Source organism: Jaculus jaculus, chromosome 4 (assembly GCF_020740685.1).
Source record: "Jaculus jaculus isolate mJacJac1 chromosome 4, mJacJac1.mat.Y.cur, whole genome shotgun sequence".
NCBI lineage: Eukaryota > Metazoa > Chordata > Mammalia > Rodentia > Dipodidae > Jaculus > Jaculus jaculus.
The window spans coordinates 30,249,089-30,264,231 of NC_059105.1; the positions used below are offsets into that span (position 1 = coordinate 30,249,089).

Below are 15,143 nucleotides of genomic sequence, written 5' to 3' on the forward strand. Positions count from 1 at the left end.
AGGGTGGACATCACCCTCTGGCCAACATAAGGTGGGCAATAGCAACAGGAGAGTGTGCCAAACACTGGCAAGGGGAAACTGGCTATAACATCCAAAATCCCGCCCCCAAAAACACACTGCCTCCAGGAATCGTTAATTCCCAAATCTCCATCAGCTGGGAACCTAGCGTTCAGAACACCTAAGTTTATGGGGAACACCTGATCAAACCACCACATGCCTTCACTGCTAAGCCATCCCTCCAGTCCTTTATTACATATTTTTAATAGTCAATAAATATTTTTTTGTCAATAAATATTTTGAATGCAGTAAAAACCCTGATACTTTTGAATTGTGAGAAATTAATATGAAATAATGTTTTAGGGGCTGCAGAAATGGCTCAGCAGTTATAGTCACTTGCTTGTAAAGCCTGACAGCCACAGTTTCAGTGCCCATGAAAAGCCAGATGCACAAATTGGCTCATGGATCTGGAGTTTGTTTGCAGTGGCAGGAGGTTCTGGCCTGCCCATACTCACTCACTCTCTCCCTCCCTCACTCTATCTCAAATAAATATATATATATTTTAAATAGTGTGGTTTTAGATTAAAGCTTGAATTTGAAACCTAGCTCCATTTTTTCCTACTTTATAATTCCTGCTTGGTTTACTTTGTCTTTCTTTACTTATTGGCTTCACCTTTTATTAGGAATAATAGTGCTATTATCTCCAGCAGTGTACACTTCGCAGGTAAGTTAAAAAAATTTGACAAACTCTGGTGCCTAGTTAAGTGATTGCACATACCATACAATAAATGATTGTTGTGGTTTTAAATTATTACTCTGGTTCATTCAAAGGAAATATGTAGGTATTATTTGATGTTGTGAAAAGTGTTAGAGGAATGGATCGACACAAAAACTGCATAATAAAGGATATAGAAAAGATGAGTACTTTTTTTTTTTCTTGAGGTAGGGTCTCACTCTAGCTCACGCTGACCTGGAATTCACCATATAGTCTCAGGGTGGCCTTGAACTCATAGCGATCCTCCTACCTTTGCCTCCTGAGTGCTGGAACAAAAGGTGTGTGCCACCACTCCCAGCATGCTGTAATTCCTACCTCAAAATAAATAAATAAATGAAAACAAAAAGTAAAATAAAGGCAGATTTGTTTGCAACAAAATGTAACATCAGTTTGCCATATATCCTCAATGATTTAATATTTCATAAAAGCACCTGTGTTTCTTAAGAGAACAGTATAGGTGTTACATACTTATAGTAGCTATAGGTCAGAGAATTAACTCACATACTAATAGTGTTAACAGTACTAAAATTTTGACTGTCTCCTTATAGAGTGCACAATTGACAGAGATCATCAACAGCTTGATTGCCCCTCTCAACTTGTCTCCAACTTCATCACCACTTTCCTCTAAATCCTGCAACCACAAATATCTGACTAATGGCATTTCAAGGAGGTAGGTATTACTTGGGTAGTTTGGTTCCTAAATTTTGCTTTTTAAAAATTTTTTATTAAATCTTAATAAAAATTGTGAGAAGAATTAAAAAAACATAAAAAATGTAAAAAATTTTTATTTATTTATTTATTTATTTGACAGAAAAAGAGGGAGGAAGAGAGAGAGAGAGGGAAAGAGAGAAAGAGAGAATGGGCATGCCTGGGTCCCCAGCCACTGCAAACCAACTCCAGATATGTGCGCCCCCCTGTGCATCTGGCTAACATCGGTCCTGGGGAATTGAACCTGGGTCCTTTAGCTTTGTAGGCAAGCACCTTAAGCACTAAGCCATCCCTTCAGCCCTAAATTTGGCTTGTCTTATTTTATTTTTACAAGTATAAGAACTTGGAAAGTGTTTTAGATATCATTAAATTCATAGCATTAAGTTGATTATACAGCCTTGCAGTGAGAAAGAAAAGATTCTAGGAATTTATATTTTATGTCTGCTAATTACCAGAACAAGTGATAACATGATACCTTCCTATTTTATACCTTTTATGTTCCTGGGCTCCATGCTGTCCTTACACTACAATTCAAGGGTAAAAAGACTCTAGATAATGTTTGGCCATAGAAAATTGACACATAATGTCATAAAATTCAGCTTAAGCTTTCTTGTACCTTTACTTATAAACTTTCTGAATGTAATAAAACAACTTCTATAACCTTTGGTTCTCTCATCTTTTTTGAGAAGTACATTTGCTTTAATTTTTTTCCTTTTAAAGATGCAATTAGGTGTTCTAATATACCATTTTGTATATGCATCACCTAATTTTTTCAAATAAAATGTAATTTTAGCTTCTTTGCTTTGATTACAATATAGGGTTATGTATAATGTTAAGAAATATTTATGTTAGTAATCACATGATTTATTAAGTACTTTAATTTTTTTTCATTAATTTAATTTATTTATTTGAGAGTGACACACAGAGAAAGAGGCAGAGAGAGAGAGAGAACGGACGTGCCAGGGCCTCCAGCCACTGAAAACGAACTCCAGACACATGCACCCTCTTGTGCATCTGGCTAACGTGGGTCCTGGGGAATTGAGCCTTGAACTGGGGTCCTTAGGCTTCACAAGCAAGTGCTTAACCACTTAGCCATCTCTCCAGCCCTTAAGTATTTTTTAATACAGCAAAAAGTAAAATTATACCCAGGTGAAAATCACAAGGCTATAATCCTAGTCTTAAGTGACTCAGTGAATATAAACTAAGTCTTATGACACAAGTGCTTTTCTTTAAATTTTATATCTGCTTTGTTATTTGAAAGTCTGACTTTCAGTATTTCTATAGTTTATTCTGGATCACTTCTCCCTATTCTATTATGTTGGTAATTTTTCTGTTGGTTTTGCTTCACATTATTATCATTCCTTACATCACTGATACTTTGAAAGTAAACACTCTCACAGGTTGTATAGGGCAACTGTAATGTTGTCATGTGTAAGAATCCTGATTAGGAGATTCATAATATATGTAATTTAATTATAAGTTGAGGCATAAGATGTATGAACATTGGGATTTGGGATTAAACAGATTTTACATATTTGGTTTATCTAACTTTATTTTGGGGGCCATTCACAAAAATAGTTCTCTTGTTACCTATACACACACATAGACATTTATATGTAAAATATTTACATATAATCAATAAATACACGAGTGATAATAGTATGCCAGTTATTGGATTATACAATGGTATGTGGTCTTGAACAAAAACAGATAAAGTGTCCATATTGTAGAGTCTAGTTGTGAAAAATGATGTCATCTACAAATCACCCAAACAGCCAGGTATAGTGGCGCACGCTTTTAATCCCAGCACTCACTCACTCAGGAGGCAGCGATAGGAGGATCACCGTGAGTTCAACACCACCGTAAGACTCTAAGTGAATTGCAGGTCAGCCTGGGCTAGAGTGAGACTTTCTCTCAAAAAAAAAAAAAAAAAAATCGCCCAAACAAATATATAGTTTTAAACTCTGATACAATGTTAAAATGTTATGAAGAAAAATTTTATTGTGAAAAATATCATTTGTAGGCAGGCATGGAAGCTCCTGCCTATAGTCCCAGAACTTGAGTGGCTTGTCTGGGAGGATTGTAAGAACAAGGCCATTTGAGTTATATATAGTGAGACCCTGCCTGAAAAACAAACAAAACAGACTATCACTTGGAAGTGATACTGTAGGGACAAAAATAAGAAAACTGGGAAGTTAACTTCTTTGGTTCTAATAATCAGATTAGATAACATGTGATTTTATTTTGTTAACATTTTTGCATCTTTTGTTTTTACCTATTTACTTATTTATATATATTCATATATTAATATATACATATATATACAATTTGTCTTAGACTTGATGTAAACTTCAGCAGCATAGAGTCTCTTTGGTTTGCTTAATTAAATATGTATTTTTGAATACCTTGGTTAGTAAGAGACATAAACATGAATAAATATTGGATGAATGAAACTATTCAGCTTTCTATTTGCGTGGCAAAAATAACTGAGATCATTAAAAATCAAAAAATTATTTTGCAAACAGTTTTGCAGGTCTCCATTCAGTCAGCTGATCTCATTCATGGGCTTGGGGCTGGTGATAAAGTATCACATCATGGCAGAGGCTGCGTGTCCCAAAAATCTTTCTTTTTTTTTTTTTTGTCCTGAGGTAGTCTCATGGTAGCTCAGGCTGACCTGGAACTCACTATGGAGTCTCAGGGTGGCCTCAAACTCATGGCAATCTACCTACCTCTGCCTCCCAAATGCTGGGATTAAAGGCATGAGCCTCCAAAATCTCTTTTAATGGGCATGCCTCCAGTGATTTAAAGAACTCTCACTGTTCACCACCTCTTAAATTTCCTACTATCTTCCAATATTGCCACTGTGGACTAACCCTTTAATATATGGTTCATTGACATTCACAATTCAAACTAAGGTAATATCTTTTGCAATTTCTTGCAGATAACTGACATTCTTAAAAACCATTTTTGAGTTGGGACTATAGCTCAGTTGGTAGAGTCTTTGCCTATCATGTACAAAGCCCTGGGTTTGATCCCCAGCACTGTATAAACTGGGTGTGGTGGCACATGCCAGTAATGCCAGCACTCAGAAGGTAGTGGCAAGAGGACTGGGAGTTCAAGATTGTCCTCTGATAGTGAGTTTGAGGCCTGTCTTGTTTAAAATTAAATATTTTGTACTTATTTGCTTTTACTTCTCTATATTCATATGAGGGTATTAGTTGTTGCTCTCATGGCTACCTCTTGCAATTTTTCTTCTCATCTAATTTCATTCTGGATTAGAAAATCAGAAACTTTCAGTGGCATAAGCATCTATGAGACATTTTATAGTAAGAGAGAAAGCCTCTTTAAAAAAAAAAAATATTTGCACACACAGAGAGACAAAGAGAGACAGAGACAGATAATGGGCACACCAGGGCCTCTAGCCAGATGCATGTGCCAGTTTGTATCTCTGGCTTTACATCAGTACTGGGGATTCAACTTAGGTCATTAGGCTTTGCAGGCAAGTGCCTTAACTGCTGAGCCTTCTCTCCAGCTAGAGAAGTCTTCTCTGGCAAGTATTCTTATTTTTTTTGTTCATTTTAATTTATTTATCTGAGTGTGATAGAGAAACACACACAGACAGAGAGAGAGAGAGAGAGAATGGGCGTGCCAGGGCTTGCACATCAGTAGTAAATAGAATTCATCTTTAATTTTCATAATTTCCCCACTTATTTGAGAAAGATAAATTTTGATCACTCTTTTTATAAATCCTTGTTATTTAGAAAGTCTTAGAATTTAAGGATGAATTACCTACAAATGACAACATACTTAAAAAATAATAAACTAAACTGTTTTTCCTCTGTTAATGTCAGCTACCTTAGAATTTTTATTTATTTTTTTTTCTTTTTGAGGTAGGATTTCAGTCTAATCTACGCTGACCTGGAATTCACTCTGTATTCTCACGGTGGCCTCGAACTCATGGCGATCCTCCTACCTCTGCCTCCCTAGTGCTGCAATTAAAGGCGTGCACCACCACGCCTGGCATTACCTTAGAAAAATTAACATAGAACAAGCATTCAGTGAGAGGAATGGCAAAGTACTCCACATATAGCTTTAACCAAAATTGTGATCCTCTGTTCCATTCATAACCACTGTCCTTTCATTGAATAGGTAGGTGATGTCTGACTTTCTTTGGGACTAAGCCTCTAGTTGGGAGGTAGAAAGTAAGTGTTCATAACAACTGGAGTTATAAATGTAGGAAAAATTGGTAAGTATACATCTGGGCTCCCAAAATGAAAAAAACACCTTTCCTATTGTCCCATTGCAGCCCAGGAGGTTTCCATAATTGTTGCTGATCTCCTTAGTATCTGCTTTTTCAGCACTAGCCTGAATGCCATCCTGTCTTTAGATTTCCTCAACCAACCAAATTAATTCATTTCTCTTAAATTTAACCTTGTTTAAATTCTCAGGACATGAGTAAAATATAGTCAAATTTTTCTGACAATATAACTTGAATGGCTTGTAGCCTACTTTCTAAGTCTTTGTTCCCCTCTGAAACTTTGTGAACTAGGCCTCCATTGTTGATGTTTCTCTTAGCATTCTTCTTTTCCATGATTCTACAAAAATGGCTCATTAACCTCTGCCTACAGTATTCAAACACTTTTATAGCCCAAAGTTCCAAACTTTTCTACATTTCTTCAAAAAAGCAATTTCAGAGGCCTACAAACTACATAGTCAAACTTATCTTAGTAATGGCCTCATTTTTGGCATAAATTTTCTGTATTAATTACTTACTTTCTCATTGCTGGGAACAAATACTAGACAAGAAATAACTTAAGAAGGGTTTATCTCAGCTGACAGTCTGGGAAGGTATGGCAGTAGGAGCTTGAGGCATCTAGTCACATTCAGTCCACAGTGAGCAAATAGTAATAAAGCTGGCTACTTAGTTGTTTTTCTCCTTTTTATTCAGTCTACAACCTCAGCGCATGGAATGGTGCTGCCTACAGTTATGGTGGGTCCAGCCATCTCAACAAACTTAATCTAGAAAATCCCTCACATACATGCAGAGATTTATAACCATGGTGATTTTAAATCCTGTTAAATAGAGAATAACCATCTCACTTCCTGTAATTCATAGGTCAGTAGTCTTCTGAGGCCCAAACAATACAGGCCCTTATGACTTCTTTCTCTGCACATGCTCAATTCTGTTACATGTAGCTAGCAGCTGGGAGGGCTTCCAGTCTTTGTTTTCTATTGCCTTTTTTCATATGCTATTATTGATTCCTCTGGAATTGCCTTCAATCTATTCCCTATTCTACCTCAACTGGGTATATTAGTTTGAGAATAACATTATAAACCTTTTTTATCCAGTGTATCACAGAAGATGTTTAGAATGTTTTGTTTTTAAAAACATACTTTTATTTATTTGCAAGGAGGGAGAGGGAGAGAGAATGCAGACTCCCGAGACATACACCACTTTGTGTATCTGGTTTTATATGGGTACTGAGGAGTTAAATCTAGGCTGTCAGGCTTTGCAAGCAAGCTCTTTAACCACTGAGCAATCTTTCCAACCCTAGAATGTTTCACTAAGTGTCATTTAGTAGTGTTTTTTTTTTTTTTTTTTTTTTTGGGGATGGAGATTAACTAATGTTTTAAAAGTAGAAGAGTTTTGCCAGGCGTGGTGGCACATGCCTTTAATCCTAGCACTTGGGAGGCAGAAATAGGAGTATTGCTGTGAGTTCGAGGCCACCCTGAGACTCCATAGTGAATTCCAGGTCAGCCTGGACTAGAGTGAGACCCTACCGCGAAAAACAAAAAAGAAAAGGAGAAGAGTTTTTGCCAGCTCTTCTCTATACTTCTCAACAGTACATATTTAAAGAAGTATTTGTTGCATGTATTACAGTCACCAACTTCCATATTTAATTCTTCCCTTTTTTCAACATAAACCATTCAGTCACTGTTTTTTTGTTTCCCCATTGCTGTGTAAATCAGTCTTGAATTATCTGCTTCCTCCATAATCTAAATGAATATTTTATAGCAGCTGCAAATATGATTTGAAAGCAACAACACTGCTGTAGAAAAACCATTCCAGGGCTGGAGAGATGGCTTAGCGGTTAAGCGCTTGCCTGTGAAGCCTAAGGACCCGGGTTCGAGGCTTGGTTCCCCAGATCCCACGTTAGCCAGATGCACAAGGGGGCTCACGCGTCTGGAGTTCGTTTGCAGTGGCTGGAAGCCCTGGCATGCACATTCTCTCTCTCTCCCTCTGTCTTTCTCTCTATGTCTGTTGCTCTCAAATAAATAAATAAAAAGTGAACAAAAAAAAAGAAAAGAAAAGAAAAGAAAAACCATTCCAGGGCTGGAGAGATGGCTTAGCGGTTAAGCGCTTGCCTGTGAAGCCTAAGGACCCCGGTTCGAGGCTCGGTTCCCCAGGTCCCACGTTAGCCAGATGCACAAGGGGGCTCACGCGTCTGGAGTTCGTTTGCAGTGGCTGGAAGCCCTGGCGCGCACATTCTCTCTCTCTCCCTCTGTCTTTCTCTCTATGTCTGTTGGTCTCAAATAAATAAATAAAAAGTGAACAAAAAAAAAAAGAAAAGAAAAGAAAAGAAAAACCATTCCAGGGGCTGGAGAGATGGCTTAGCAAATAAAGCACTTGCCAGCAAAGCCAAGGACCCACAATGGACTCTTCAGTACTCATGGAAAGCTAGATGCACACAGTAGCGCAAGCCTCTGGAGTTTCTTTGCAGTAAAGAAATGAAATTTTACAAAGAGCTATTCTATGAATTCCATTTAAGCTAAGTTACATATTTAGACTTATATGTTGATTAGCAAGATCATATGGATCAGATATGTAACCAGCAAGTGAAGGCTGGGGAGATCTCAACAATAAGAGACAAGATTGAGATCTCTACTTAATGTCACATGGTTCTTGTGTCCTTCAAATAATATGTTTTACTGTGGGCACAGTTTAGTGAAACTTTTATAGTCACAAAGCGAAAGAAAGTCACAAACCCATGCATTTACCAAATATACGGGTGGAATATGAGGTAGGCCTGTTACAACAAAGCAAGGAAATCTTGCTTGTAAGTTTCAGATTCTAGCTGAGTCTTAGCTTGAGATTTGTTGAAGCAAGTAATCTGTTAATTCATACATTCCAAAGGTCTTATCTGATTTAAAAGTTAGGTTAGATAACATAAGACAGTGATAAAGAGATTAAACAAAGCCTAAGATTACTTTAGATCTGTAACATTCCAACTTTCCACAACTGAGAAGTAATAATCTGCCAGTCTGCATAATCTTCAAAATATATGTGCATTTTTAAAGGGATGCCAGTTCAAAAAACCTTAAATATGATGTTAAAATTAATATTAAGAATAATTACAAAATTATGCTTACTTAATATTACATTATTTTATAGCATAGCCTTTTTATAATAATTTTTTATGTGTATGCCTGGCAGGGGGGCAAGAGGACAACATCAGGTATTATTTGTAGAAATTCTGTCTACCTCCTTTGAGACAGGGGTCTTTCACTGTCCTAAAGTTTATCATTTAGGCTAGAGGAGTTGTTCCGCATGCTCCTGGGATCTACCTGTCTCCACCTCCCCAGTATAGGATTCCAGATGTGCACCATGCCTAGCATTTTACATGTGTATTGGGGATCAAGCTCAGGTCTGCATGCTCTCGTGGCAATCCCTTTACTGACACAGCTCTACAACCTTGTAGCATACATTTCTAAAAGATCTATAAATATAATACGATTGTAGCTGTTTCAGAACTCATGAAAATGATACACAATAAGCTTATTTAAGAGAAACTAAAGATGCAGTGATGAGACTTTAGCACTTTTAAGCCTTTAATTCTAATGTCATTCCAGTCGTATGCAAAGTAAGTTGATAAAATACTTTAATATAAATTACTGATTTATAATGAACATTCATTACTAGAGAACCTTTGAACATTTTCTAACGTTTAAGATATTTGGGCAAGAGAAAATTGTAATTATTTTTATGACTCAAATATATAATTTTCAATTAATTATTATTAATTAATATCAATTTTTACCCAAACATTGGCTAAAATGAATTTTGTTCTATCATTATTGGATCAAGAAAATTTACATTTAGTTTTCTTTGTCTCTTTTGTTTACTTTACCTCCCTCCTCCATCCCCAATTATTTTATGGCATTTCAGTGCTTCACAGAATTTAGAAGAGCTCTCTTCCTCTAGTAGCTGGTTACTTAATCCGAAGCACAGTAAGAAAAGACGGAAAGACAGGACAAGATTGAAATCTCCATCCTTGGCTATCACGAGTAGCGCTGCCCGAACAAGGCCACTTCAGAGTTTCCACAAACGAAAACTCTACAGATTGAGTCCCACTTTTTACTGGAGTGCTCAGGTAAGGCTGTATTTGGAAAAATATGAACAGAGATTTCACTATCAGTAAATTGTGAATAAAAGTAGATGTGGGTTACCCATAGTTATTTGGAATAATTACATATAGAAAACTTAAAATAGTTTGTAAGTATTATAGATATTAAAAGTGCATATGTAGAATCTGATACTTTTTCAAACAGCCGTATCTCTCATCCACAAGTTTTCTTTAATTGTTGCTGGTATTTTTTTTTTTTTAAATTTAAGAAAGAGAGAGGCAGAGAATGAGAGAGAAAATGTGTATACCAGGGCCTTCAGCCACAGCAAACGAACTTGATATGTGCACCCTCTTGTGTGCATGTGTGACATTGCATGCTTGCATCACCGTGCGTCTGGCTTATGTGGGACCTGGAGATTCAAACATGAGTTCTTAGGCTTTGCAGGCAAGCGCTTTAACTGAGAAGCCATCTCTTCAGCCCATTGTTGGTCTTTTTTTAATGCAAGACCTCTTGTATGCACTCTACCATTGAGCTATACTGTAGCCCCCATTGTAAAAATAAATGCATTTTTCTGTTTTTCTTAAACTAATTTGGAAGAACATTGAAATCATGATGAATTTTCAAATATACAGGCAAAGGTAATAAGGAAGCAGCAACGTAGTACGTATTTTTAATTAATAATTTCTCAGATTTAGAGAAGAAATGAAATTAGTGTGGAATACTTTAATGTTATGAGAAATCAAGAAAATACTAAAACAAAATAATGGAGTCAGGTTGAAAGAGCCCTGGTATTAAATTGAAGAACTTTTTTCTGACCAAATCTAAAACTATTTGAACACTAAAATAAACAAGGACAGGATTGAGCCAATGAAAACACATATATTCATAATGATACCTTAGGTAGGCAGAAAGATTAGAGAGATAGGAAGGAAGAAAGGAAGAGAGGGAAGAAGGGAGGGAGGGAGGAATTTTCCATAGAGTATGGTGCTAACTAAGAAATATGGAGTGAATGAAAAAATTAGAGATTTTATAATTACCATAGTAAAGGATTACTGGGCAAGGATTATCAAAAAATAATAAACCTTGGGATGGAGAAATGGCTTAGGGGTTAAGGCATTCCCTGCAAAGCCAAAGGATCCAGGTTTGATTCCCCAGGACCCACGTAAGCCAGATGCACAAAGGGGCACAAACGTCTGGAGTTCGTTTGCAGTGGCTGGAGGCCCTGGCACTCACTCTCTCTCCTGCCCCCTCTTTCTCTGTCAAATAAATAAATTAAATATTTTAAGAAATATACTAAAAATAATAATAATAAACCTTGGGTCAGGACTGAAGAGTTTTATGAAGAGCAGAATATTTGCAAGAAGGTAAAAAGTACAATCGTCTTCCTGCTACTTGCTAAGGGACTCAGAATAATTGTATAATTATGAAAATACTTTGAATAAGTTATCAAAATTAAAGTTTTCTATGACAAAATACAGTAGTTTACAGATATGCATAATTTTTAAAGATTTGAAATAAACCCAAATCAGAAATATGTTACCAAGAAGCAATTGGCTTCAGTTCCTTAAAAATACTCAACATTATATCACGAGGAACTGTCCTAGATTTAGAGACTAAAAAAGATATATGACAATGAATTCATATTATTAAGAATATTTTTGAGCCGGGCGTGGTGGTGCACACCTTTAATCCCAGCACTCGGGAGGCAGAGGTAGGAGGATCGCCAAGAGTTCGAGGCCACCCTGAGAATACATAGTGAATTCAAGGTCAGCCTGAGCTAAAGTGAGACCCTACCTTAGAAAACCAATAAAAGAATATTTTCAGAGGGGAAAAATCCTTATGACAATGAGAAAACTTGACTGTGATAGGTTAGATAAAAGTACTTACCAGGGGCTGGAGAGATGGCTTAGCGGTTAAGCGCTTGCCTGTGAAGCCTAAGGACCCCGGTTCGAGGCTCGGTTCCCCAGGTCCCACATTAGCCAGATGCACAAGGGGGCGCACGCATCTGGAGTTCGTTTGCAGAGGCTGGAAGCCCTGGCGCGCCCATTCTCTCTCTTCCTCTATCTGTCTTTCTCTCTGTGTCTGTCGCTCTCAAATAAATAAATAAAAATTTAAAAAAAAAATCTTTTAAAAAAAAAAGTACTTACCAGGTTGGAGATATAGTATAATGCTTGTCTAGCATGTGCTATGCTCTGGGTTAAATCCTCAGCACTGCATAAAATCTTGAATTTGCTGAAGGTGATAACTGTTACATAACAAAATAGCCATTTCTAGTAAATACCAATTGAAAGTTTAAAGGTAAAAGTGGCTAGATCCATTGTATTAAATAAATTAATTATCCTATGCATCTAGTTTAATGTTACCCATGGCATCCTTGGGAGAAAAAAGAAAATGATCATTTAAATCGTTTCTCATAACAATTAACTCTTTAGTACAATGCTGATTTAGAAAAGAGTGATTGAGAGAGGTAGGAATTCTTCTTGGAGTAGACAGGGAATAAATAGGTAGATGTTTCTTCTTCTGAAACAACTAGGAAAAAAAACTATTTCAAAATGATACTACTAAAGACATTAGCAGGACTTGTGGTTTCAGGTCCAACATACAAAGAAATTGACGATTTCACTCCTATCCTTAAAGTACAACAGTAAGCAAAATAAAAATCAGTGCTTTTTCTGGGAACTTTGAGTTGAGATTAAAAGGCTAACTGCTACCCTAAAATATGAACAAACAGAAAACTCCAGAGAGCCACAGCTAACATCTGCTTACAGAAGAAGCATAACTGCAGTACATTGTTAGGTGGGAAGTTTGATGCTTTGCTTAAGGCTAATTATTAATTGGCTTAAGAGTTAGAGAGTGCTGGGGACCACAGTCTTGGATGTACCCCCTACGTCTCCACTGAAAAGCGTCGAAGACCTCAAGTGGCTGTAGCATGCAAAGGGAAGACCTGCCAGTTCACCTTCAGAGGCAACTAAAATGACAATCCCATGGGGTAAAAATCCCACAAGTATCCATACAGGGGAAAATACTGACTATTGTATTTTCATTTTTCCCTTAGTAGGGGCTTCTATTCTTTTGTTTTTCTTGGTTTTCTTCTGCTTACTCTGCTGTTATGACTTCTTTGTGTTTCTCTAAATTTTTTTGGTATTCTTCCATACTACCATCTATTGCTTTCTCTTACATGCTTTTCCTCTCCTATCTTTTTTTTACCCCCTTTCCACAGTCTTCTTTTTGCTATTAATATTAGCATTAGTAACTTTTAAACTACTTATTATATGGTTAGTAAATAGGTCCCTTCTTTTCTAACATTTCTGAGGATGTAGGTTTAGTAGCCAATTGCTTTTTACTACATTTTAGTAACTATTTTCTAGTTAAATAATTGTTTTTATTACTAAGCACTGCTTTAACCTCTTCAATAGTAAACTGGCAGGTCTTCCCTTTGCATGCTACAGCCGCTTACCTGTACGTTGCAGTCAGCTTTGCACAGCTGGGACAAATATCCAACCAGAAAGAGATGATTGGAGGAACGGGGTTTATTTTGGACTTAAGAGAGTCCAGGGACATTCCATCGTGGCACAATAAGCTCTCTCAGTTTAGCATGCATCACAGCAGAGGAGGTAAACCAACAAACACAATGCCCCAGAGTTCAAGCTGCTCTGCATGCACCTAGTAGAGCAGGACTCAGATCCACCCCCAAACACACCTCAGAGCCAACATCGAGGATCTGCTGTCCCCAGCAGGGATCTGTCTGCTAGAGGCTGAAGTTGTAAGTTCAATTTTAGTTGAACACCTGAGTCTGTGGGCCCATACATTTAAACTGTCATATTCAAACTACCACACTCAACTTGACCTTTATTTCTGACTAGTTTTACTTTGAAGTCCATTTTATCAGACATCAGGATAGTGACACCTGTTTGATTCCTAGTTCCATGTACTTGGTATACATTTTGCCATCATTTTACCTAGAGGTAGTGCATTGGTTATTTTCCTTGTCTATGAGACAAAATACCTAACAACAAATAAGAGAAGGGTTTCAGCTTACTCACTGAGGGGTACAATCCATCATGGTGGGGGAAGGGATGGTGACAGAAGCATGAAGCAACTGGTCTCATTCAAACCAGACCCAGGAAGTGGAGAGTGATGAATGCTGATGCTAAGAGATAGCTTTCCTCTTTAATCCAGTCTGAGATCCTATCCCATGGGGTAGAATTGCCCATAGGATGAATCTTCCTATCTTAACCAAAACAAGAAACTCCTTCAGAGTTTTGTTGCCATGATGACCCTATGTCCCATTAAGTTCACAATCAAGATTAATCATAATTCCACCTTTTCAGATAAACATTTTTCCCAATCTCTCTCCCCTTGCAATATTATGGAACTCATGCAATCTCTTAACTATAAGCCACTGTACGATGTATATACAACAGCATACTTAATATTTCCATTTCAAAAGGGAAGAATGGGGGCATAGCAAGGAAAGACTGGACCAAAGCAAGACCAAAACCTAGCAGAAACAAACAAACAAAAAACCTATTCCTGCAACTTCATGTCCTGCATATGGCCTTAAAGGTCATGGGATAATAGCCCCTTCCCTACAGCTCTGCCACCCACAGCCGATTTTGAGATGGCTCCACTTCATAAAATAGCTTCCCTCAGAGGATATCTCATGGTCCTGCCATTTCCAACATCCTGAGGGTTCAAGGCAACTTAGGTTTCATCTTCATTGCTTCACAGTGGTCCTTTTCAGGATCTCCTTGCAAGACTGCTGCTGTATATTGCCTGGCCTTAGTGGCTCTCTAGAACTCCATGATTCCCCTTATTCTGTAGTTTTCACATTCAGAAAACCAGTACCACTTGAATGATGCTACCAAGTTCTGCTGCCAGATCTGGATGGATGAAGCCAGGCCCCCTTGGACCAGTTGTGTGCTAACCCTGGGTATGCATTCCCTAGGCCGTTGTTTTCAAGCAGGGAACTCCTACAGTGGTATTATCAACAACAAGAAAAGTAACTAATAGTTTATAGATGCTGGTCCAGTCAGTGGGCAGTGCTGTATATGTGGAGTCTCATGTATGGTCCTACCTCTGGCCCCCAGGAGTACATCTGCAAATGCTGCCCTCTCTACCCCTCAAATATAAGGTTAGTACTCATAAAAACAACTCCAGAGCACAGCCCCACATCTGCCATGTGTAGTTCCACAGACACAGAACCTGTCAGGACTTTTTGCTTATGATTTTTCCAGCCTTGGGAGCCATGAGAAATACAAATTTCAGTTGCATATAAACTTCTTACTCTTATTTATTTATTTATATTTTATTTTAT

The 15,143-nt window shown here is 37.4% G+C and overlaps 1 protein-coding gene across 8 annotated transcripts in view; it reads left to right on the forward strand.

Annotated features, from left to right (window-relative positions):
- Kansl1l (KAT8 regulatory NSL complex subunit 1 like) overlaps positions 1-15,143 on the forward strand; it is a 115,468-nt gene that overhangs the window by 75,153 nt on the left and 25,172 nt on the right. For 6 of the 8 annotated variants that reach the window (XM_045147647.1, XM_045147646.1, XM_045147650.1 and 3 more), the window contains 2 exons: positions 1,321-1,442; positions 9,648-9,852. In XM_045147647.1, coding sequence (XP_045003582.1) covers positions 1,321-1,442; positions 9,648-9,852 — 327 coding nt within the window. The remainder of the gene's footprint in view (positions 1-1,320; positions 1,443-9,647; positions 9,853-15,143) is intronic. The other 2 variants (XM_045147648.1, XM_045147649.1) reach the window with 2 other exon arrangements.